At 38.0% G+C, this 27,713-nt stretch overlaps 1 protein-coding gene across 2 annotated transcripts in view; it reads left to right on the top strand.

Annotated features, from left to right (window-relative positions):
* The window catches only part of LOC126419351 (rabankyrin-5), a 599,595-nt gene that overhangs the window by 548,403 nt on the left and 23,479 nt on the right, over positions 1-27,713 (top strand). For both annotated transcript variants that reach the window (XR_007575992.1, XM_050086537.1), the window contains exons 20-21: positions 6,377-6,515; positions 18,459-18,597. Coding sequence is in view for 1 of the 2 variants with exons in the window: in XM_050086537.1 (XP_049942494.1) it covers positions 6,377-6,515; positions 18,459-18,597 (278 nt within the window). In the remaining variant the exon portion in view is untranslated. The remainder of the gene's footprint in view (positions 1-6,376; positions 6,516-18,458; positions 18,598-27,713) is intronic.

Consider the following 27,713-nt stretch of genomic DNA (forward strand, 5'->3'; position numbering starts at 1 on the left):
GCCATGTATGGAAGTGAAACATGGACGATAAATAGTTTGGATAAGAAGAGAATAGAAGCTTTTGAAATGTGGTGCTACAGAAGAATGCTAAAGATTAGATAGGTAGATCACATAACTAATGAGGAGGTATTGAATAGGATTGGGGAGAAGAGGAGTTTGTGGCACAACTTGACTAGAAGAAGGGATCGATTGGTAGGACATGTTCTGAGGCATCAAGGGATCACCAATTTAGTATTGGAGGGCAGCGTGGAGGGTAAAAATCATAGAGGGAGACCAAGAGATGAATATACCAAGCAGTTTCAGAAGGATGTAGGTTGCAGTAGGTACTGGGAGATGAGTCAGCTTGCACAGGATAGAGTAGCATGGAGAGCTGCATCAAACCAGTCTCAGGACTGAAGACAACAACAATAACAACAACATGCTTTAAGTTCATATCTTTCGAAATATGCAACTGCAAAGTTTCTATCTCATTCTGAAGCCTATGAATTTCTTCCGTTATCGAACCTTATCAATTGCCGTTGTTGTTCATTGCTTTTGCAGTTAATGTTAGATGTAGCTAACGAAAGATTTAAAGTTCCTTAATCAGAGGTCACCAATTATGTAGGTGACTTGCCTACAACAAATAATTGCATAGCCGTCCGGTATAATGAGTTAACGAAAAAATATTTATTTGTGAAAACTCACAAAAAAAAAAAACAAAAAAAAAACAGAAGAGTAACAAAAACTAGGAGATTCTATAGTCTTACGGCAAAGATAAAAAACATCACATGACCAAAAAAAAACTCTCGTGCACTTTTGATATCACTTTGCACCAGACATGAAAAATATCACTGCCACAGATCTTATTTTGTGCTTAGTTTTATGTACGTAATTGATTTCCTGCTTTTTTTAAATCATCATCATTCATAGTTAATATATTTTGTTATAGGGTGAAGTCAGTAATTGTTTTGTAACTTAAATTCTGTTGTTGACTTACAAACAAATATAAATTCTGAACTAATTATAAACATTCGGAGGAACAACCAGTGACACCCTTTAAGTATTTATTTGGCTGTATTCAGAAACATGTTAGCAAAGCCAGCCCTTCATTAATTCCAAAGTAATTAACAGTTTTGTCAGAAGTATTTTTTGTATAACTATATCTGTTAATTTCATCATCTATACAAATAATACGACTTAACCCCTGTTGTAGAAGAAACTGTTAAAAAGATGAAATGTTTCTATATAATCCATTAATTGAATGAGTTATGTTTTAATTGTAATTTCTGTAACTTAAGCGTCAAACAATGTATAGTTTCAGTACCCATTATTGCGATGATATATAAAGGCCCAATTTTTGATCCCGAGACAATCAGTCGACGGCCCATTTTTCAGACAAGGAATCTGTGCTGGTTAGAACAACAACAATGCATCAACTTAACTGTGAAATACGTGTAACACAATTAGGCCATGTGCTGAAACACTGACGGTGTCTGTTCAGTATGTACCATATTATTCTGCAGGAACTGCGTGGTTAGGTTTTTACTGCACATAGATTCAACGGTAAACTATTGTAGCTGTATGTTGATGTTTGCCTGCAAACTATTAATGCGGCTTGTGACTCTTCAAGCTTTCCCGGCGGATGTGTTGTAAATAGTCTTCACGGGTTTGCCACAATGATCTGCAGGTAGATGTTGCCATATTCAAACTCCCTATGCCAAAATGTTGTAGCCTCTCCCCGATGTTATTCAATCTGTATATTAGGCAAACAGTAAAGTAAACAAAGGAAAAAATTGGAGTAGGTATTAAAATCCAGGGAGAAGAAATAAAAACTTTGAGGTTCACCGATGACATTGTAATTCTGTCAGAGACAGCAAAGGACTTGGAAGAGCAGTTGAACGGAATGGACAGTGTCTTGAAAGGAGGATATAAGATGAACATCAACAAAAGCGAAACGAGGATAATGGAATGTAGTCGAATTAAGTCGGGTGATGCTGAGGGAATTAGATTAGGAAAAGAGACACTTAAACTAGTAAGGGAGTTTTGCTATTCGGGGAGCAAAATAACTGATGATGGTCGAAGTAGAGAGGATATAAAATGAAGACTGGCAATGGCAAGGAAAGTGTTTCTGAAGAAGAGAAATTTGTTAACATCGAGTTTAGATTTAAGTGTCAGGAAGTCGTTTCTGAAAGTATTTGTATGGAGTGTAGCCATGTATGGAAGTGAAACATGGACGATAAATAGTTTGAACAAGAAGAGAATAGAAGCTTTCGAAATGTGGTGCTACAGAAGAATGTTGAGGATTAGGTGGGTAGATTACGTAACTAATGAGGAGGTATTGAATAGGATTGGGGAGAAGAGAAGTTTGTGGTACAACTTGACTAGAAGAAGGGATCGGTTGGTAGGACGTATCCTGAGGCATCAAGGGATCACAAATTCAGCGTTGGAGGGCAGCGTGGAGGGTAAAAATCGTAGAGGGAGACCAAGAGATGAATACACTAAGCAGATTCAGAAGGATGTAGGGTGCAGTAGGTACTGGGAGATGAAGGAGCTTGTACAGGATAGAGGAGCATGGAGAGCTGCATCAAACCAGTCTCAGGACTGAAGACCACAACAAAAACAACAACATGACAAAAATTGCAGAGTGGCTCTCCTGCATGTGTGCTGTACACTGTTTGCCAACAGTGCAGACAGACATTACTCACCAACGGCCATACTAGACCAATGTTATAATGGGTCTGTTATCGAAAAATCTTGATTTTCGCATCATGATTTAATAGCAGCCAGTGCAGGGTTCCAGGCTGTGCTCAGCTGAAATCCCACACCCTTGTTGATAAGATTATCGGCTGTACGGATATGTATTGCTTTCTCAGTGACGCAATCCCAGAAAGATGATGCCGGGATTAAAACTTCTGCCTTTTCATAAATCATCCGATTTTCTGTATTCAGACAGTGTTCCGCAATTGCCGACTTTTCCAGTTGACAAAGGCGTGTATGACACTGGTGTTCATCGCAGCATTCTGGCCTATACACGCTGCCCACATTGACAAGGAATCTTGTACACACCACATTTCCTCAGGTCAAGGTCATCCTTAACCGAATCCAACAGGTTTCTCAGTTTTGCAGATGGTTGAAACACACTTTTAATTCTATATCTTCCGAGGACTTTTCCGATTCTTGACGACATGGCACCAAAATACGGCAAATAGGCTAAAGTGGTGGGTTTCTTCGTATCTTCATTCTGCTCCGCAGATTGAACTTGCTTGGGCTTGAATGCATTACGTATCTGTCTCTCAGAATAACCATTTTGTCAGAACACTGTCTTCAAATATTGTATTTTACTCATCAGGCTCTCAGGCTCAGATACCGCTTGTGCTCTATGAACTAACACCCATAATGCACTACCGCATTGTGCAGGATTATGGCAGCTTGTGGTCTGCAGATATAGATCTGTATGTGTTGGCTTGCAGTAGACGCTGTGTCCCAAGGTTCCATCTGCTTTCCTTTGTACCAAAACATCAACAAAGGTAAAGTATCATCTTTTTCCACTTCCGTTGTGAATTTAATATTCGGATGGAACGAATTCATATGCTGAAGAAATTTAGGTAGAGTATAAAGTCCATGTGGCCACACCACAAATTTGTCGTCCACATACCGCAGAAAACAAGAGGGTTTGAGAGTGGCTGACTGTAGTGGTTTTTCTTCAAAGTCCTTGATAAAATAATTGGCCTCCACAAGAGACAGAGGACTTCCCATGGCGACTCCGTGCACTTGTTCAAAATATTGGTCATGAAATAAGAAGTATGTTGAAGTAAGCATTTACTATATGCAGGATCGCCAAGCAGTTTGTATATCTTGCTGTTATATTCTTTGCGTGAGAGAAGCACAGTAGCATTTCCTTTGTCAGCAGGTAAGATGACGATGTCTTAGTATTCTCTCAATTCTCGTAGAGCACTTCTTTCAGCAGAGGTGATTTTAAAAGTTGGACCTTGATGAAGCTTGAGTCAAGATGTGACATGTTTCAAACCTAATCTCTTCGGCAGCATCCTTAGGAAGTTTTGAAACAGCCTGCTCTATTCCACTAATCACATCTCAGATGGGAATGGTCCTTGGTGTAGGTGCAAAATTCAGACCCTTCTCTAGCACCGAAACAAGTTTGAGGAGGACATAGTAGCATAATTTAAACATTTGCTTACTTCAACATACTTCTTATTTCATGACCAATATTTTGAACAAGTAGATGGTGTCGCCATGGGAAGTCCTCTGTCTCCTGTGGTGGCCAATAATTTTATGGAGGACTTTGAAGAAAAAGCACTACAGTCAGCCACTCTCAAACTGTCTTGTTTTCTGCAGTATGTGGATGATATATTTGTGGTGTCGCCACATGGACTTGATACTCTACCTACATTTCTTCAGCATCTGAATTCGTTCCATCTGAATATAAAATTCACATTGGAAGTGGAAAAAGATGATACTTTACCTTTGTTGATGTTTTGGTACAAAGGAAAGCAGATGGAACCTTGGGACACAGCGTCTACTGCAAGCCAACACATACAGATCCATATCTGCAGACCACAAGCTGCCATAATCCTGCACAATGCGGTAGTGCACTATGGGCATTAGTTCATAGAGCATAAGTGGTATCTGATCCTGAAAGCCTGTTGAGTAAAATACATTTGAAGACAGTGTTCTGACAAAATGGTTATTCTGAGAGACAGATACGTAATGCATTCAAGCCCAAGCAAGTTCAATTTATGGAGCAGAGTGAAGATACGAAGACACCCACCAATTAAGCCTTTTTGCCGTATTTTGATGCCATGTCGTCAAGAATCAGAAAAGTCCTCGGAAGACATGGAATTAAACGTGTGTTTCAACCATCTGCAAAACTGAGAAACCTGTTGGATTCGGTTAAGGATGACCTTGGCCTGAGGAAATATGGTGTGTACAAGATTCCTTGTTAATGTGGGCAGCGTGTATAGGCCAGACATGCCCCACAGTACTAGAATGCTGCGATGAACACCAGTGTCATATATGCCTTTGTCAACTGGAAAAGTCGGCAATTGCGGAACACTGTCTGAATACAGAAAGTCAGATGATTTATGAAAAGGCGGAAATTTTAATCCCGGCATCATCTTTCTGGGATTGTGTCATTAAGAAAGCAATACCTATCCGTACAGCCGATAATCTCATCAACAAGGGTGCGGGATTTCAACTGAGCACAGCCTGGAACCCTGTACTGGCTGCTATTAAATCATGATGCAAAAATAAAGATTCTTTGATAACAGGCTCGTCATAACATTTGTCTAGTTGATGAGTAACATCTGGCCACACTGTTGGCAAATGCAGTGTACAGCGCACGTGCAGGAGAGCCACTCTGTGATTTTCGGCAGAGGGAGTTTGAATGCGGCACCAGCTATCTGCAGTTCATTGTTCATGCACAATTTCCGCACATGCGTCTTCTTTGCGCTGGTGCTCTAGAAAGGGGGCATTGACGTGTGGATACCGTCAGTCATACCTAGCCACCCGCAAGGTTGAACCACCTGAAGATGTCGGACAGTTGCTCTGAGGAAATATTGTGGAATTTGCACAATGTGATCTGTCGGCAAACCCGCGAAGACTATTAATAGGGCTTATTGAAAGTTAACCACTAGTGGTCTGGCCATATTAACTGTGTAATATTGAGGGGCTGTGTAATATTGAGGGGGGGGGGGGGGGGGGTGTTTGAACAGTGAAAGTACAGAACTGTGACACATAACTGTGCACCTGTTGGCTACATCATTTACAGTAGTCATTGTTGAACTTCCAACCTCCCATTTTTCACAACGCAGTACGTTGACACTGAGGACCACCAATGAAGAAATAAAGCAGGCGAATGTCATAACCCTTCAGAACAACTCCAACTATCCCCATTCTGGGTACTTTTATCACATTTATTTTTGTATTCATTTTGTGAAACTGAGGAGTTTGTTTCAGCTTGATTATCAGAGCCTGTCAAGTGGCTTGTAAGCAAATTTGTGTTTATAATTATAGTTTTAAATTTTTTTTTTTTAATTCTTGAAAGATTTCTCCATGTGTAACTTTTACGTTGTCGTCATCATCCACAGGCTTGTTGATTGTTACAACACTCCCTCCCTCTCTCTCTCTCTCTCTCTCTCTCTCTCTCTCTCTCTCTCTCTGTCAATAAATAACATACTAATTTCTTGAGAAGTAGAGTTGATCATGTACCTTGATTTAAAGCATTACATTAGTAAAGCTTATTTAGGGTCAACTAAATTTGGTACAAAAGAACTAAGTGAGTAGCACTTGATATTGATGTCATGCTCATGTATTATATTAATAGCCATTAAGTTAAATTTGCTTGTTATCTACAATTTTTTATCACTTTGTATTTTTACAGGCAGTAAACCTGAAAGGGAGAAATCCTCTGCATGAACTTGCAGGGGCATCAAAGGACACTGCAGCTGGAATTGCTGAATTGTTCATAGAATTTATTCCACATTATCCACTTGACAAACCAGATTTTGATGGCAACACAGGTGTGAAATTCTTTAACATTTCTTGATCTCTTCAGCTGCTCTTAACATTATGGATCCTTTGTAGTAACAGAAAAAATAGTGAACAACTCTGTGGTTTTTACGAAAGAGAGGTGAGTGTGTGTGCATCCCCCACCCCCCACCCCAGTTATCAAACAATGTAAGTGTTCACTTTGTATGAGTACTACAGAGAGGCAGTGAGTGAGAACAAGAGATACAGCAGTTTATAGTTGGCCAGAAAAGGAGCATTGATGTCCAGGGTCAGTTTTGAGTTTCTCACCTCACTATACGAATCTGCTATTGGTTTAGCATTTAAGCATATAAATGTTACATCTCTGGGGATAGAGAAATTGTAACTTGTGCTTACTTATAATAGCATCAAGATTATCCACAGAGCAGTTGTTTCTGAAATAAAATAAATAAATGAAAATAAAAAATTGGTACACTTGTAACAAATTGACTGATTATGCCCAGTTCTATATATCATAATGTTATGACCCAATGCTTGAACCTATTGTGTCAGAACAACTGCTTCTTATTATTCTGCCAGCGATCCATATTGCTGGAAACATTTTCCTGCAACATTTGAACAGCTTTTCAAATAAAGTCATTTTTCATATGTGTTGTAAAGTTAACAGGTGCACATTAGTAAATTAGGTGGAATGAAAGCTTACACATGATGGTTGGGTGCAGTTGTTACAGCCTGAAGATGAACATGTTGTCCTACCATATGGGGAAAAATAATGTGCCATTCAGTGTACTTAAATGTGCTGGAAAATTACAGTGAACCACAGTTACTTTTGAGAACAGTTTTCCAATAAGAAAATGACTTTGCATGATATCAATTTCCAGGCGAATTCTATGAACTTGTCCTATGCCATTGGCCCTTTGATAGCCTATATGATTTTTCTTCTTGTTTTTTGTTACAGAAAAGAATGCACTTTTAGCCAGATTATGGGGGTGATAAGATAGCTCATAGTAATTTTACTTTTGGAGGTTTGAAAAGAATATTTCCTAGGTGCTACTCATGCTGCAACTAAGATTACGCAGAAATATGTTTAAACTTTGTAAAACCAGAGATTATACATACCTCGACTACAAAGATGTAAGCTCTTGTTTCTCACTGCATCTAACTAAATTAATAATCCAAATATAATAGAAAGAAACCTTCCACATGGTGAAAATATATATAAAAAACAAAGATGCTGTGACTTACCAAACGAGAAAGTGCTGGTAGACAGACACAATAAAAAAACACACACACACAAATTTCAAGCTTTTGCAACCTAAGGTTGCTTCATCAGGAAAGAGGGAAGGAGAGGGAAAGACAAAAGGACGTGGGTTTAAGGGAAGAGGGTAAGGAGTCATTCCATTCCCGGAAGCGGAAAGACTTACCTTAGGGGGAAGTAGGGACAGGTATACACTCGCACACACACACACATATCCATTGGCATATATACAGACACAGGCAGACATATCAATCCGATACCCAGGAATGCAAAGAAGACAGACAAAATCTCTCATCCTTCAAACCATTATCTGTATTGTGCTTAGGGTTACCCAGAAGGGGAAATAGAATTACAGATACTGCTTATCACAATCACGCGTTTACTTTCAGGAGTGCCAAAATTAATTTCTGAGACAAAATTATTTGAAACTTTATATTTGTTTTCAGTTTCCTCCTACTTTCTTAAGTGCTGTTTTGAGTCCTTGGTATTGTTACAAAGTTTGTAATGTATAAGATAACTATAACAGCTGCAGCAGTAACTTACAATTTGAATACAGCATGACTGGACGTAATTTAGAAGGATAGGAAGAAATCATGTTTTTATGAAACAGAATTACTATGAACTTCTATAAAGTATGTTTGTTTTCCAAAAATTAAAAAGCTTTCTTTTCTCCTCAATTCTATTCAGTACCTCCTCATTATTTACATTTTTCTGTAGCTTAAAACTTCAAAAGCTTCTATTCTCTTTTTGTTTAAGCTGTTTATGTTCCATGTTTCACTTCCTTACATGGCTACACTCAAGACAAATACCTTCAGGAAAGGCTTCCTAAGTCTTAAATCCATATTCAGTGTTAACAAATTACTCTTCTTCAGAAACACTTTCCTTGCCATTACCAGTCTACATTTTATATCCCCTCTACTTCAACAATCATCCATTATTTCGCTTCCCAAACAGCAAAACGTGTCTACTACTTCGTGCCTCATTCGAATGTAATTCCCATAGCATCATCTGATTTAATTGCTTGTCTTGCTTTTGTTGATGTTCATCTTATATCCTTCTTTCAAGACACTGTTCATTATGTTCAACTGCAATTCCATCTTTTGCTGTCAGAATTACAATGTCATTGGCAGACATCCAAGTTTTTATTTATTTTCCCTGAACTTTAATTCTTACTCCAAATTTCTCTTTGGTTTCTTATACTGATTGCTCAGTGTACAGACTGAATAACATTGTGGATAGGCTACAAGCATGTCTCATTCCCTTCTCAACCACTGCTTCCCTTTCGTGCTCCTCAACTCTTATAACTGCCATCTGGTTACTGTCCAAGTTGTAGGATAGCCTTTCACTCTGTGTTTTATCCTTACTACCTTCAGAATTTCAAAGAGAGTATTCCAGTTAACACTGTTAAAAGTTTTATCTAAGTCTAAAGATGCTGTGAATGTAGGTTTGCCTTTCCTTAACCTATCTTCTATGACAACCTGTAGGGTCATTATTGCCCTGCACGTTCCTAAATTTCTCCAGAATTCAAACTGATCTTCCCTGAGGTCAGCTTTGCTACCACTTGCTTCATTCTTCTGTAAAGAATTCATATCACTATTTTGCAACCACGGTGAGTCAAACAGATAATTCAGTAATTTTTACACTTGTCAGTGACTGCTTTCTTTGGAACTGGAAGTATTACACTCTTCTTGACATCTGAGGGTATTTTGCCTCTCTACATCTTGCACACCAGATGGAAATGTTTTGTCATGACTACCTCTCCCAAGGCTATCAGAAGTTCTGATTGAACGTCATCTACTCCAGGAGCCTTATTTCAACATGGGTATTTCAGTGCTCTGACAAATTCTTCTTGCAGCATCGTATCTCCCATCTCATCTTCTATGTCCTTCCTCATTTTTGTCATATTGCCTTGAAGTCCAACTCCCTTGTGTAGACCCTCATGTATTCTTCCCACTTTTCAGCTTTCACTTTTTTTCATAGTACTGGTTTTCTTTCTGAGATCTTGATATTCATACAGCTGCTTCCCTTCTTTCTTAAAGTTTGTTTAGTTTTTGTGTAAGCAGCATCTACTTGTCCCATAGTGAAATATGCTTTGAGATCTGTACATTTGTCCTCTACCCACTCCTGCTTAGCCATTTTGCAGTTCCTGTCAATCTTATTTTTTAGACTTTGTATTCACTTTCACCTGCTTCATTTTCTGGATTTTTATATTTTCTCCTTTCATCAATTAAATTCACTGTATCCTGTCTTACCTAAGGATTTCTACTAGGCCTTGTCATTTCACCTATTTGGTCCCCTGCTGCCTTCACCATTTTCTCTCTTAAAGCTACCCATTTTTGTTTTGCTGTATGCCTTCCCCTGCTCTAGTCAACCATTGCTTAATGCTCTCTCTGAAACTCTCAACTACTTCTGGTTCTTTCAACTCATCCATGTTACACCACCTTAATTTCCTACCTTTTGCAATTTCTCCAGATCTCTTCTACATATACAATCTTTTTTTTTTTTTGATGAATCATAACAAAGTGTTAGGGATGATTAAATTATGCTCTGTGCAAAATTCTACCAGGTTGGTTCCTCTTTCATTCCTTTCCCAGAGTCCGTATTCACCTGCCATTTTCCCTTCTCTTCCCTATCCTACTAGATAGTTCTAGTCTCAAATCACAGTTAAATTTTCATGTCCCATAACACTCCAATTAATTTCTTTTATCTCATCATATATTTCTTCAATCTCTTCATCATCTGTGGTCTGATTGGCATATAAATTAGTGCTACTATGGTAGGTGTGGGCTTTGTCTATCATGGCTACAATAATGCATTCACTATGCTGTTCATAGTAGCTTACCTGCATTCCTTTTTTCTTACTCATTATTAAATCCCCTCCTGCATTACCCCTATATAACTCTGTATTTATAAATGTAATAGAAAGAAACATTCCACGCGGGAGAAATATATTAAAAAAGATTCTGTGACTTACCAAAAGAGAAGGTGCTGGTAGATAGACACAAGACAAAACACACAAATACACACACAAATTTCAAGCTTTCGCAACCCACTGTTGCTTCATCAGCGCCTTCTTGTTTGGTAAGTCACAGAATCTGTATTTATAAACCTGTACTCACCTTAGCAGAAGTCTTGTTCATGTGCCGACTGACTTCACTAATTCCCCCTGCATCTCATGTCAACCATTCCATTTTCCTTTTTTAAATTTTCTAACCTACCTGCCTAATTAAGGAAGACAACAACAACAACAACAACAATAATTGTTGTTCTTTTTGTTGTTGTTTCATGTGGCTCAATTGCCTGGTGCAAGTCTCTCAATTGGTTGTGACATCAGTGACTTACACATCCCTAAACCTACCTCAGTTATCCAGCCAGAGAAAAGGGAATTACAGTTTAACACGGAATCAAAACAGTGTGTCATTTCTGGCAGACAACCTTTTGCATTCCAGGTGCGTGCTTTATCACTAGAGCACCAGGCCCAACAGTATTGATTGATCTTACATTTTCACCCCCCCCCCCTTCCCCTTCTACCCCCTTCTAATAGCTAGATGCTTGTCTTATTGAGATTGCCGTTATTTTTTAAACATGAGCACATTGGTGTTTTTTAACCAATACATAAAGTTTGGATTTCCTTAAATATGGTTTACAATGTATATCATTAGTGGCCCATCAAAATTTGGATCTGCTTCGTAGCAAAGTAAAGGTATATGGTTTATTCTGTACTTATAGCAGACAATACCCACAGCTGCCGAATCTTCAGGACCATATGATTGTGGTCCATGAAACTGTTTTGTTCCTGACATATCATACTGATCTGTATTGAACAGTCTTCAGAGGTGCACACTGTTACACTGAGTCATGCCATTTGGCATCACCTCTGTCACTTTATTGTATTTTAATAACATTGTAATGTGATTGAAGGAAGTTGAATGATTTGGTCTGTAATAGTTCTGAGGTAAGAATTTTTTTGGACGGATTGTAGAGGGGAGGGTGAAGTTCGAATGGTACCAGTAGTTGCTTTTGTACGTAAAAAGGTTTCATTCGGGGCTGTGGCAGATGATGAAATAAAAAATAAAAAACTGAAGGTTTTAAAGAAGATACAATGAATATGGTTCTGAGTTATTTGATAAAATTTATGAGAAGAAAATCCATTTATTGTCCTTAGAGAATAAAAAAAAAAGCAATGTTTGAAGAAATCAAGGCCCATAGAAGCAAAACAGTTAACCATTATACTTCAGATAGTTGATGTGTCAGACAAAATTTCGTATGCCTTCTGCAAGATTAAGGTCAACATTAGTTTTCTTACAGACATTACACTGAATATGCAGCTTGTGTGAAACATAGATAATTTGCCCCTAGGACCACTCTAGGATACATAAGATCAAATGCACTGTTTGTGAATGATGATATTGAGGCGAGAAGGGATGGAGGTTTAATATAAGGTATATTGAACATGTTAATTTGAGTGAAAATAACTCATCTCTTTGTGCACACCTGAGAGAGGAAGATCTTAATGGTAATAGTACAGAGGCCAGCCATACCATTCTACATAAAACTGGAAAGGTCAAGTCTATGAATGTATTAAAATAATTTGAAATATGCACACACTTACAGAAATGCCAAAGCGTACAAACAAAATTATGTTACAGGATATTTACTGACAAATAAAAGATCCTCAGTAAGGTTTAGTACTTGTATCGTTTCCAACACTACTGTATTCAGTCCCATTATACTGCTATTTATTGAAGGCTGTAATGTACAAGGTTAATCCGGAAAATAAGGTTACTAAATTTTTTTGAAGTACAAAAAATGAATTTATTTTAATAAAATTTACTGGTTTTGCAGTCTAGATCTAGCATTATTTTTCCCCATAAACACCATTTACCTCAATACATTTTGTCATTTGTGGAATGAGGTTTTTGATTCCAGTGTCATAGACATCTCCCACTGCCTTTTTCAGCCAGTTCTTCACTCCGATTTTCACCTCGTCATTGTCAGAAAAGTATTTTCCATGAGGGTGTTCCTTCAATTTAGCGAACAGATGAAGTCACTAGATGCAAGAGCGCTGTGAGAGGAGTGGCTTCAAGCATCCCAACCAAATGATGTCAACAACTCTTGTGTTGCATGAGCAGTGTGCGGATGCATGTTGTCTTGAAGGAGACAGATTCCTGTTAGCATCCTGCGACATTTGTTTTGTATAGCTTTCCAAAGTTTCATTGTGGTCTTGCAATATCTAGCATTTATTGTTTCACATCTTTCCAAAAAAAATCAACGAGTAGAACCCCTTTCATGTACTAAAACACTGACACCATGATTTTCTTCACTGTTTGCTGAGTTCTGAATTTTTTGGCTGAAGGAGAATGAGTATGGCACCACTGCATTGATTGTCATTTGCTCTCCAGAGTATGGTGACAAGCCCAAGTTTCACCTCCTGTCACTATATAGTTGAGAAAAACATCGCCTTCAATCTCAAAATTGTCAAGAAATTCATGAGTGGCACTGACTCTGCTCATTTTGTGTGCTTCCATAAGAATCTTGGGCACCCATTGCACACACAACTTGCAATAATTTAGTCAATCAGCTAAGATTTCATGAACAACAGTTTGAGAAATGTTTTAATAAACTGCATGCAGGTTGTCAATTGTCAAACAGCGATCAGAGAGATGATGTTCTTCAGTTTTCTGCACCAAATCATCAGTCACAACTGACGGCCTTCAATTTCTGTCTTAATCATGAATTTCCGTGCTTCCAAAACCGAAATTTTGTACCCATTTTCTCACATGTTCCCTTCACATTACATCCTCTCCATAAACTGAAACAATTTCATGAAGAAGCAGTGGTATTCATGCCCTTAGCATTTCGGTAGTGAATTACAGTATGCACTTCGTGGGAGCTGGAATGAGTATGCTCATTTCTAACAGTCATAACACTAATTGATGAACTACTAATTGCTGGGAATGCTCATGTCTTCTGCTGGCTTTTTGCTACACAGCAGTGGTACCAACTTCCCCACGGCCATTCTGTGCTAAAGCTACATGCCTTGTAACGTTAGTTTCCGGATAACCCTCATATTTATTGTACAACTCTGTTGTTCTTTGACATTGTACATACAGTTTTGCACTTCTGATCGTTATGACTGCAATTTTTCTATTATTTGTTTGTATTAATGTTTAATTACAATAGAACTATGTTAATAGGTGTTTGGTGTTTGTGATGTAAAACCTCAAAATGACACTGGAACAAAAGTACTTTCAATCACTCAGGTTCTTATTTCACACTTCTGATTGGGTTCTAGGTACTTATTACTGTTGTGATCTTACTTTGCATGCCTACACATTACGTAACACAATATGATATGGTTCACATAACACATTACTGTAAGTTCACTTTCCTCTGTTTATATCAGTTGACTATTTTCTTATTAAATAGCTTAGATAAAAGGGTTGCCTTTCACGTCCACAGTAACATATTTAGTTTAATACTTCCTTGTTGTTATTGGGGTCTTCATTCCAAAGACTGGTTTGATGCAGCTCTCCATGCTACTCTATCCTGTGCAAGCCTCTTCATCTCCAAGTAACTACTACAACCTACATCCTTCTGAACCTGCTACTGTATTTTATCTTGGTCTCCCTCTAAGATTTTTATCCCTTCCCTCCAGTACTAAATTGGTGATCGCTTGATGCCTCAGAACGTGTCCTGTCAACTGATCTCTTCTCCTACTCGTGTTCTCTTCTCCCCAGTTCTATTCAGTACCTCCTCATTAGTTATGTGATCTACCCATCTGATCTTCAGCATTCTCTAACACCACATATCAAAAGCTTCTATTCTTTCTTGTCTAAACTGTTTAGCATCCATGTTTCACTTCCATACATGGCTACACTCCATACAAACACTTTCAGAAAGGACATTCAGACACTTAAATCTATACTCAATGCTAAAACATTTCTCTTCTTCAGAAACACCTTTCTTGCCATTGCCAGTCTATATTTTATATCCTCCCTACTTCGACCATCATCAGTTATTTTGCATCCTAAATAGCAAAACTCATCTACAGCTATTTTTTTTTTAAGTGTCTCATTTCCTAATCGAATTCCCTCAGCATCAACTTATTTAATTCAATGACTTTCCATTATCCTTGTTGTGCTTTTATTGATGCTCATCTTATATCCTCCTTTCAAGACACTGTCCATTTCATTCTGCTGCCCTTCCAGGTCCTTTGCTGTCTCTTGACAGAAATATGATGTCATTGGCAAGCCTCAAAGTTTTTATTTCTTCTCCATGGATTTTAATTCCTACTCCATTTTTTCTTTTGTTTCCTTTACTGCTTACTCAATATACAGATTGAATAACATCAGGAACAGGTTGCAACCCTGTCTCACTCATTTCTCAACCACTGCTTCCCTTTCATGCCCCTATACCCTTATAACGGCCATCTGGTTTCCGTACAGACTGTAAATAGTCTTTTGCTCCCTATTTTTTACCCCTAAAACCCCTGCCACCTTTAGAGTTTGAAAGAGAGTATTCCAGTCAACGCTGTCAAAAGCTTTCTCTAAGTCTACAAATGCTATAAACATAGCTTTATCTTGCCTTAACCTGTCTTCTATGAGAAGTTGATCTGCCTCGTGCATTCCTACTTTTCTCCAGAATCCAAATTGATCTTCCCCAAGGTCAGCTTCTACCAGTTTTTCCATTCTTCTGTAAAGAATTTTTGTTAGTATTTTGCAACAATGACTTATTTAACTAATAGTTCAGTAATTTCCACATCTGTCAGCACCTGCTTTCTTTGGAATTGGAGTTACTATATTCTTGAAATTTGCGGGTATATCACCTGTTTCGTTCATCTTGCTCACCAGATGGAAGAGTTGTGTCATGGCTGGCTCTCCCAAGGCTATCAATACCTCTAATGGAACGTTTTCTACTCCTGGGGGCTTGTTTGGACTTAAGTCTTTCAGTGCTTTGACAAATTCTTCACATAGTATCATATCTCCCTTCTCACCTTCATCTACGTCCTCTTCCATTTCCATAATAAAGACTTCCATATAGTCACCTTTCCAATGAAGCCACCAGTGCTTTTTAATACTGACAGTGTTGTCTTTAAAAGACATTTTAAGCACTGGTATATTGTTTCTTTATTTCTTGTTGATAATTTATGATGTACTAAACAGATTGAAGTTGCTCTCTTGTGCTGTGCACTATCTTAGTTTGCAAGCACTTGCAAATTGAGATACTGTATTCAGCACTAAGATCTGTGTCAAATCATCTGTACACTGTTTGTCACCTGTGGAGTGGCATTATGATTCCACCTCAGTTCTCTGCTATGTGCATGAACTACAGTGGCATTTATACTTGTTATCATTCTATCAAAATGCTTGGCATGAAACCACATGCTACTGAAGCTAAATTTATGTGTAACAAAGCTCTCAGCAAGGTCCTAGATATTTGTGAGTATTTTAGTGTAGCATTTTTTGAATGTTCTTATTTTATGGCCCCCTTTACTAGTGGATCTCTGTTACATTATAATGAGTCACCTGAAGATGTTCAATGAACATAACCAGTAGTAGCAATAAAAGTATTTCTTAACAGCAGCTGAAGTATATTTTATGTATACCCCAAGGTATTAACAGCTGTGATCACCCTTCCCATTTGCACTGAGAAATAATAATGTGAACTACTTTGAACTAGTGTGTGGCTGTAGCTAGTCACATGACCACATCAGTCCTACAGTGGCTGTCTCAAGTACTAAACGTACAGGGTGTGGCAGAAGTCTGGATACACACCTTTAAAAGTCAAACAGTGTGAGAATCGTAATGGCCTCTGGGATGGGGTGTCTGTAGGTGGAGGTGCAACTAATAGGAGCTATGACAGTAGTGGCCATCTTGAAATCTGCCATCTCAGATTTGGGTTGTGTGTTTCAGATGGGAAGAAGATCAGGTGGCGCATCATTTTGAACTGCTTCTTTCGCAGGATACACATGTGAAATCGGTTTTAAGATATATTTATTTGTATAGGAGTTAAAACCTGTAAAAGTTTAGCGACACTTGTCAGAGTAGATGTTGCAGCATATGCTCAGTATGACCTCTCTGCACTGGACACACATTCGGAGTCTTCTTTGCCAGTCCTGTTGCACACATCGCAGAATCTGTGGTTCAACAGAGGCACACGCCTCCTCAATACGCTGGCAAAGAGCGGCTACATTGTTGATTTTTACCTCATACACAATTGATTTCAGATGTCACCACAGATAAGTCAAGAGGTATAAGATCAGGGGGCTGTGGCCATTGTATAGGATCCCTCCTACCTATCCAGTGACCTCCAAATAGCTCATCCAGAAACTGTGTGACTTCAGCAATATAGTAGGGAGGTGCCCCATCTTGTTAGGAGGTTGGGAAATCACCTTGCAGATTCAACAGTGTTGGATGCTCATAATCACTGAGCATGTTAAGATATCTCTCATGGTTTAAGGTTCCACCAATAAACACAGGACTCGTGCTTCTTGTGTTCCAAATCATACACCAAAACATCGCTTTTTCACCACCAGCACCTTTGCAGGCATCACCCACAATGGTTTTGCATCTGACCAGTAATGATGATTTTGTTTCTTTTTTGTTTACTTCTCCTTCCACATAAAAATTACCTTCATCACTGAATAACACATGTTGTTTGAAGTTTGGATTCCTGTTACACTGACCCAGAGCCCATTCTGCAAGCTCCACCCGTCAATCAGAGTCACCCTCTGAGAGGTGATGTTGCACCTATAACTTGTACAGGTGCCATTGGGGTGTGCGTGAGCACGTGTGCGTGTGTGCAGACTTCAGCAATGACTGACACTGGATATTGTGATAATAGGCACATACTGCAGTATGAACTTTTCAGAAACAATGCCACAATTACTGTTGCAGTCCATCACAGACACTGTTCCATGAAATTTGTCCAATAATGTGGTTACTGTCATGTGTGAAACATCATCTCTCTCAGGATGCCAGACAGTGAAGGAAGTTGGCAGCAATCACTCTGGTACTTCATCCACCACTCATTAACACAATTTCATTGTGTTCCAGCAGTGTAAGTGCCATTGTGGATCAACTGCAAAAATAAACAGAATTGATAACCTTCTTGCAATTTTAGTCTTTAATAGGTCATAGCTTGTACACAAAGAAAGACATCTTCAAACAGATTTCACATGTGTATTCCTGAGAAAGATGCAGTTCAATTCAACGTGCCACATGATCCCCTTCCTATTTGAAACATGACCCAAATCCAAGTTGTGTATTTTGAGATGGCCACTGCTGTGGCCGTAGATCCTGTAAGCTCTGCCCCCCACCTACAGACACCCCATACCAGACACCATTGTGATTCCTCACTCTGTCGGACTTCTATAGGGGTGTATCCAGACTTTCATCTTACCCTGCTCTTCACTCCCATTGAAGCTTCTTTTGTACATTTAATTTTCAGTTAACTATATTGCATGTTACACAAAAAGCTTAGTAAGGAAGGTAAATTACACCAATTAGTAAATTACACCAATTAGTCATCATCATCATCACAACTAATATTATGCTTATTTTTGCAACATAGGTAATTTTTAGAGTAACTAAAGTGAGGTGTGCTTTTCTTTTAAAACTTAAGTTGTCGAATTTGCTGCTGTTAATCATTACCAGTTTACAAGTGTTGCATATTTTATCAATTTTCATAAATGTTTGTACTTTCCATATTTTAGCTCTTCTTTTGGCATACATGGAAGGCAACGGGAATTTATGCCATACTCTGGTGAGATTTGGAGCTAGCCTTGGCACTATGAACAAGGATGGTGTTACAATTTTCGACTCCCAAGGTTCAACAAAGGAGCTTCTTCATAGGTATGGAAGTTCTATCTCACTAATTACTGCTCTATTTATAAAACTTATTAACACTGAAGTGAGGCAAAATAACTCTTGGGAACTGAAGCGAGCTGGAGAGGTACAATATCAGATCCACATTCATTTCCTGTTGTTAGTCATGGCTTTTTTCTACTAGCAACGTGTCCAACTGCCAAATAGATTTCTTCATTTAGGCTGTTTGGTTTATGCACTGCTTTTGTGCTGTCTTGTATTGTCATAATTGTGTATTGTTGTGGATACCACCATATTTTATATAATAAAGTAGATGAATGTGATGAACACTCAGTAATCTCTTCCCCATCCGGGTTCTTCCCTTTTTCCAGTCGTGTTCCAAAAGATATTTCTCAAATTTTATGTTCAGTTACATCAGAGCAGCAAAATAACTGAATGCTATAAATTAAAACTGTTTTTTGTTATGATTGTAATGCAGCCATTGCACAAATTGTATAATGAATCCTTTGGCAAAACAAACACTTGTAAATTGTTATTTTTATTGAATTTTAGCAAGTAGGAAGTAAATTTAGTAAAGGATAATGTGTTGCTGCAGGGGTGATTCTTCAGAACAATAAATTGATTAAGTCTAAAAGTGTATTAGATTTGAATGTACATTATAATGATGTAGTAAAATCAGTTTGAACCCTCCAAAATTAAATAAAGCTATTATTTGCAGAGTGCTTGAGATTTTTTTTATGTGAGCAGTGTTTTGTGTAGGCTGCTGAACATAGTAATTACCCTAGTATAAGACTACTCAGAATATAAGATGACTCCCTCCCCACCCCCACTTCTTTTTATGAGGTTACTTGAGGAATTTTTATTTTTAATATATTCTAAGTAATGAAAATTATAAAGTGCGTTATTGATACAAAGTATCTTCCTAAAAAAGTCAGTGCTGTACCTATTCTAAATTTACACAATTTATTGATTGTCAACAATTTGATTATACAGGGTGAAATGAAACAAACAAAAGTAAATGGTTTACATGAATATTTATCTTCACTTCCATTTTTACTTGTAAGCCAACTGCAATTTCATTCTTCCTGACACAATTCCCATAGTATGTCATCCTCTGAGACATCCATTGCACTGGAAACACACCATTTTTTGCAGTGTTTCATATTTGATTTACTTGAGGTTCTGCACCACGCAGGAAAGATCCACTGGCCCAGTATAGATGTTGGTGATTTCTTTAACTCCCACCTCCCAAAAGTAAGAGATTGGTCTCCTTGAGAAAGCCCACTTACTGTAAAGCTGTCACAGATGAACCTTAAAAGGTCTGTATACAACAATATCTGTTACTTGAAGTTGAGAGATCAAGGAGCAAGAATTATTAACAAGTCCTTGTTGTTCTTTGCTATTAGATCCTTAACTTTCTGAGTATGTCTCTCCTGAAATCCAACATCAATATTTTCTTCTTTTAAGCAAAGAATGTGGTATTATTTTCCAAACAGTCTTCATCCAATTTCGCATCAGTTCATTTGTCATCCATCCCTCTTCTTGGCTTCTCAGGATAAGTCCAGCAGACAGTTTTTCTTTAGGTATTGTTATCTTGTGACAAATTGCGTATCTATCCAATGCTTATGTTGTTCTGGCTTTTACATTACTAGCCCTGTTTATAGCAACATTTTTAAGGCATTTTGATATGATTTTTATTGATCCCAAAAATTTTGTTGTGTTTTGTTATACAGCGATATGGGAAAACTTGTTAAAGTAAAAAAATCAGAACTATTTTTCCTCTCCTCTCCTATGGTGGTGCCTGGTTCTGTATTGTGAATTTCTTTGCTCCTAAGAGTTTCTTTTATTCTCCATGCTTTTACTCTATGAAGTTTTTGTTGTTGCTATGAGTCATCTTTTAGATATTAAAGGAAGAAGATCACTATTGCTAAAGGTTTTGTGTCCTTGCTATAAAACAATATCCTAAGTTCACCCACAACACAACTCTCAATTACATTTGTATAAATATTATAATCAACTTACAATAAGAGAAAATTCTGGATCAGAGACAAATTACAAATCATTATAAAAGACTAACAATACTAAACAAAGTACATTTGTAGAATGAAATAAATCAATTTAAAACAAATGATGTTTTTAGGAACACATTTAACAAGTTTCTTTCTGGCCCATAATAAAAAAAAATAATAATAAAATCTGTAGAATGAGTTAATCAGCTACAAACTTACAGTACAGGAAAAAAATCTAACATGAGTATTTTAGACTGCCATTCATAAACCCATGTACCTTACACTGATGTGTTCCCACTGTCTTCTTCTTCTTCTTCTTCATCATGCATCAGTCAGCACTTACTTTGAAATCCATGACGCACGCAAATGAAAAATTCTTATTTATCTCCTTCACATTCGTTTGGATTAATTTCTTGAGTAATTGGGAAGTCTTCAGTGCGTTTCTCTTGCATGTACTGAACAAATTGCTGCTGTGTATCATGAAAACTACTCTGCCTTGGTCTCCTGAAAATTTGACTTTTTTCAATCTAGTCTCTACATGCGGTATTTCTCAAAACCCTTGGCTGAGTATCCATTTATCATCACTTGCTACAATTTTTAGTTCTCCCAGTGCCAGCAATACAAACAAACTAATGACAATAATACATTATCCTCTTGGCTCCCTAATGCTAAATTGCCACAACTCATATCAACCTTGAAAATCAACGGTACTGTAGAGCAGCACCAGCTTTAGTGCTGTCACTGAAGCTCATGTTTCATTTGTTGTGCCAGTTTAAGTGAGCATATTTTTGATAGCATTAATTTGTCTTCTTTAGGCATGTATACTAATTGTTTGATTTCATTTCTGACTACAATTGGATTCAGGCAAACTGTACTTCCAATGTGATAGAGGTTCATAAAGAGTCAAGATGTGCATATTCATTCCCACAGTTGGCAGACCAAAGAAATTGGCTGTTCAAACCCCCCTCCCCATCTCCTGATATTCATCCTACGTATTGCTTCAAATTGAACTGGATGTGACCTCAGTTGCCAAAGCTGCACCTGTAAATGTAAGACAACACTTATATTAATGTATTACACAACATAAAAATGATAATCTCCACAGCAACAGTTTAATCCGTGAATGTAAGATAAACCCATAATTTGTTAATGATGAAGTAAGGAAAAAAATTGGGTTAATTGGTATGTTGATTAGCTTGCTACTGCAAGATTGTGAGAATGCATGAAGCTTATAATTAACTGATGACTGTTGCATTACTGTTTGGGTCTTTACTGAAATGTTGCTTATTGGTTTGTCAAGCAAACTGAAGTAATAGGTAAGGATCTTACAATAATACATACAGTACAAATGCATGTTCTGTAGCTTTTTGTGAAGCATAAAAGTTAGGTTCATTACATGCATTGGAAACCTTTTAAACGCAAATGTTCAATTTATTCCTGAAACAAAGTATTTTTTACTTTGGTTTCAACCACACGTGGAAGAAAGCTTGAATATCTGTGTACTGGACAATGCAGCACATTGGCATTGTGCCTTGTGCCTGCTGAGCTAGTGTCAGTGAAGATTCTTGATAACCTCAGATATTGTAAATTAACCTCCAGGTTAGAATATCAACAGTGTTATAAGGAGGATAGATTGCTTCTCACTGTAAAAGATGACATGTTGAGTTTCAGACAGGCACAATGAAAAGACTTATACATTGACCATTCAGCCAAAGAATTCTTCAGAAAGGAAAACATCCACACACACACACACACACACACACACACACACACACTCCAATTGTGGTTGGGCTGGAGCAGCCAAAGATAGCTGTCATGTGTGTGTGAGGCATGACTGCTTTGTGTGTGTGTGTGTGTGTGTGTGTGTGTGTGTGTGTGTGTGTTTTACTTTGTGTAGAAGGCTTTGGCAGAAATCTCAATCTGTAATAGTTATGTTTTTGTACCTGTCTGCTACTCAATGTTCATCTTTACAGTGATTAGAAGTCTATCCTTTTCATAATATTGTTGGTAACAGAAGCTCCATTATTAATCATGTAGCTCATATATTGCTATAGTATTAAATGTGATTAATAAGTTACAGAATTGGGTTGTTTTGGGAATCAGCCTTATGCAAACACAATTAGTTTATATTTATATTTACCAAGACTTGTTTTGACACCAATGTGTCATCTTCTGTGGGTAAAATTTTTATTTCTGTAAAGTACAATATCACATTTGTAATAATTTGACTGTCGTAGGCCTAAGAAATACAATATTTACAATTTGCTTCGTTTGGTTTAGACACTCACCTTAAAATTACTTTACTAACTGAACTGTATTATTATATGTCAGCTTTATGCTTTTTTTTCTTTCTTTTTTTTCCAGCATGTCATCTGCAAACTAGCCATGAAGAAAATTATTGTGTATTTGTGGAGAGCTGTTTTGAGGGTAGAGTTTATGTACATTGCTGTACTTACATTTGTCCCTGGTTGGTGTCTGAATCAATTATTATTTAGTGCATTGTTTTCACTCAGTTTTTCACAAATTTCCGCTCACTACTTCACCTCACATGCACTTAGACAAAATGTGGCAAAATGTGATCTGAGCAGACACTTCTGGCAACACACTCAGTGAGAGGTGTTATGTTGTTGTCGTTGCTCATTTGTTCATCGTTGGTCTTGTGTTTGTTATGGTGCTGATAACAAAGATGATGTAACTTACCAAACGAAAGCGTTGGCATGTTGATAGACACACAAACAAACACAAAATTCAAGCTTTCGCAACCAACGGTTGCTTCATCAGGAAAGAGGGAAGGAGAGGGAAAGACAAAAGAATGTGGGTTTTAAGGGCGAGGGTAAGGAGTCATTCCAATCCCGGGAGCGGAAAGACTTACCTTTTTTCCCCCTAAGGTAAGTCTTTCCGCTCCTGGGATTGGAATGACTCCTTACCCTCTCCCTTAAAACCCACATCCTTTCGTCTTTCCCTCTCCTTCCCTCTTTCCTGATGAAGCAACCGTTGGCTGTGAAAGCTTGAATTTTGTGTGTGTGTGTTTGATTGTGTGTCTATCAACATGCCAACACTTTCGTTTTTTTTTTTCCCCCCCCCCCCCCCCTCACGTGAAATGTTTCCCTCTGTTATATATATATAAACAAAGATGATGTAACTTACCAAACGAAAGCGCTGGCATGTTGATAGACACACAAACAAACAAAAACACACATAGAAAATTCACGCTTTCGCAACCAATGGTTGCTTCATCAGGAAAGAGGGAAGGAGAGGTATACACTCGCACACACACACGTATCCATCCGCACATAACAGACAAGCAGACATATGTAAAGGCAAAGAGTTTGGGTAGAGATGTCATTTGAGGCGGAAGTACAGAGGCAAAGATGTTTTGAATGACAGGTGAGGTATGAGTGGCGGCAACTTGAAATTAGCGGTGGCTGAGGCCTGGTGGGTAACGGGAAGAGTGGATATATTGAAGGGCAAGTTCCCATCTCTGGAGTTCTGATAGGTTGGTGTCAGTGGGAAGTATCCAGATAACCCGGACGGTGTAACACTGTGCCAAGATGTGCTGGCTGTGCACCAAGGCATGTTTAGCCACAGGGTGATCCTCATTACCAACAAATGCTGTCTGCCTGTGTCCGTTCATGTGAATGGACAGTTTGTTGCTGGTCATGCCCACATAGAAAGCTTCACAGTGTAGGCAGGTCAGTTGGTAAATCACGTGGGTGCTGTCACTCGTGGCTCTGCCTTTTATCGTGTACTCCTTCCGGGTTACAGGACTGGAGTAGGTGGTGGTGGGAGGGTGCATGGGACAGGTTTTACACCGGGGGCAGTTACAAGGGTAGGAGCCAGAGGGTAGGGAAGAAGGTTTGGGGATTTCATAGGGATGAACCAAGAGGTTATGACATGTTTCATATGCCTGCTTGTGTCTGTTATGTGCGGATGGATACGTGTGTGTGTGCGAGTGTATACCTGTCCCTTTTTCCCCCCAACGTAAGTATTTCCGCTCCCGGGATTGGAATGACTCCTTACCCTCTCCCTTAAAACCCACATCCTTTCGTCTTTCCCTCTCCTTCCCTCTTTCCTGATGAAGCAACCGTGGGTTGCGAAAGCTTGAAATTTGTGTGTGTGTGTGTGTGTGTGTGTGTGTGTGTTTGTGTTTGTTATTGTCCCTATCAATGGAACAATGCTTTCGTTTGTTAAGTTACAGAATCTTTTTATGTATGTGTGTGTGTGTGTGTGTGTGTGTGTGTGTGTGTGTGTGAGGGAGGGAGAGAGAGAGAGAGAGAGAGAGAGAGAGAGAGAGAGAGAGAGAGAGAGAGCAGGGGGGGGGGGCTTTTCAAGCAGTTCTATTTCTTGTTTTGGCAATTCTATGTCAGTTAAATTGACAAGTCTGTCATGGAACTGATATTGGGTCCCTACTCTGTCTTCTTTATTTATTGTTGTGGCAGATCTCATAAGGTGATTCAGTTTTTTTTGTGTTTCTTTCTTTTTGTTCATTTGTGTTTCTGTGTAAGACCTGATTTCTTCAGTTATGTCATCGAAATGGGTTGGTGTTTTTAAGAAATTGGCTAATTCTATGTGTGTTTTGTACAGCGGAAGATTAAGCTGCTGCTGTTTCACATATAGGAAATTAATCTCTTCTTCTAACCAAATAATTTCTGCTTTTCTTTTGGCTACTTGTGCTGCAGGTGACTTGCTGTTTACATTGACTTTAACAAAACCAGGTGTTATGTTATTACTTAGACAGATTTTGTTAAACTTGACATAAATACAGTTCACCCAAAAATAAAATCCACCATTGAGAAAGAAGAGGAAATGAAGCTTAATTTCTTAGACATTACCATACACAGAATCAACAAAAAACATAATTTTGGAATTTTCAGGAAACCTACAGCCACAGGTACAACCATTCACATCAACTCCAACCACCCCCAAGCACACAAACTCTCAAGTTTCAGACACATGCTACACAGGCTCAACAATTTCACTGGACAAATTCAACTACACACAGAAACTAAATATAATACACCAAATAGCCAGAGAGAATGGGTGCAACACACAATTGATAAACAAACTGGACAGCAAAATTAAAAAAAGTTAAAAGAGAACAAACCATCAACAAATCACCAGCTACAACAGAGAACCATGAACACAAGCTCCAGACAAGCACAGGATACCAGGAACACCATACAAAGAGTACAGCATGGCAAATACATACAGTAACAAAAATGTCCACAGAGTGGGAAATATACTGAAGAAACAAGGGCTACAAATATCATTCCTCACAAATAACACAGTACAGAAGAATCTAAGAACACATCTGCAGACAAATTCTCCAAAGCTGCAATATATCGGTTAACCTGTAGTTCATGCCAGGCCAAACATACAGAAATTTCAAAATGAGGTATTCCGAACACCACCCAAAAAAAATATGGAGACTGATCTTAAGATCCTCAGAGCAAGCAACACTCTCTATCAAAAACTCACAATAGAGGAGAACTACCACATACAAAAGCAATAATACAGGGAAAGAGAGTCCTGAATGAAAATACAACACTGTGCAACAAAACATTATCTGGAACACTCATTGAAGTATACAAAGGTGACTCCCCACATAAAACGTAACAGAAAAAAACCAAAAATTCTGTCCCCCCCCCCCCCCCCCCACACACCCCTCTTTCCATCTCCACACACACACACACACACACACACACACACACACACACACACACACACACACTTATTCAAAATCAGTGCTATAACAAACAGAAGACTAGCAATGAACAAGTGAGGAACGACTACAAAATATAACACACCTCACTGAGTGTGTTGTCATAAGTGTCTGCTCAGATCACATTTTGTGTAAGTGCATTTGAGATGAAGTAGTGAGCGGAAATTTGTGAAAAACTGAGTGAAAACAATGCACTAAATAACAGGTGATTCAGACACCAACCAGGGACACAAAACAGGATGAAAAATGTAAGTTCACAAATGTACATAACCCCTACCCTTGAAACAGCTCTCCACAAATACGCAACAATTTTCTTCGTGGCTGGTTTGCAGATGGCATGCTGTAAAAAAATAAAATAAAATAAAATAAAGGAGCACTAAAATCAATGTATAATAATACAGTTCAGTTAGCGATGAAATTTTAAGGTGAGTGTCTTAACCAAATGAAGCAAATTGCAAATATTGTATTTCTGAGGCCTACACCAGTTAAATTATTACAAATGTGATATTGTACTTCACAGAAATAAAAATTTTACTGACAGAAAATGACACATTGGTGTCAAAACAAGACTTGGTAAATATAACAATAAACTAATTGTGTTTGCATAAGGCTGGTTTCCAAAACAACCCAGTTTTTAAATCGCAAACATGGAAGAACAAAAAGAGGAACTTCAAACCATAGTAAAATGAGTAGTTACAGAATTTATTTTGTAAAATGGTGATTTCAATTAAAGTGTGAGTACAAAAATTGCTCGCTAATTATACTTATTCCTGAACAATGTCACTTAAGTGTATGGTTTGCAGTATGAAAGTATGTGTTGAAGTGGGTATGTCTGCAATTAGATACATACGTATGTGCACTCCTTAGATATGTCCATTATTCCTTTTTCCACCTTTATTTTTCTAATGGCATCTCACTTTCTCCGTAGAAACTGGAAATTCTTTGTCCTCTTAAAATAATTCTTTTTCACCCTTGTGACCAACATATCTAGATGACCTCTTGCATCATATAATTCTTCCAGTTACTTCTTCCATTCATTCATTATTCCTTGATTTTCTGCAATAATAATAATTATTATTATTCATATTATATTATTATTATTATTATTGTTCTCATCTTTTATCATTCACATAATGTTCGCTCTCCTATTCGTTCTGTCCAAGTTATTTATTCCCCAAGACATTAAATTGTACCTCCCTTTTCTTTCCAGTTTCTGCTTTGGCCATTCCGCTCTAGGTCTAACAGATTGCTTTTGGAGTTCTTTAGAACTGTATATCTCTTCCTTCCTTCTTTTGTGTGGTGGTTTTTTTATATTTTCTTCTAGCTTCTCTAACATTTCTGGTACTCATAGTTTGACAATTTTTTTTCTCTTTAAGACCAATTGTTTCTTCTGCTGTTTTCTGTTCACAGTT

The sequence above is a fragment of the Schistocerca serialis genome, chromosome 9 (assembly GCF_023864345.2).
Source record: "Schistocerca serialis cubense isolate TAMUIC-IGC-003099 chromosome 9, iqSchSeri2.2, whole genome shotgun sequence".
Lineage (NCBI taxonomy): Eukaryota > Metazoa > Arthropoda > Insecta > Orthoptera > Acrididae > Schistocerca > Schistocerca serialis.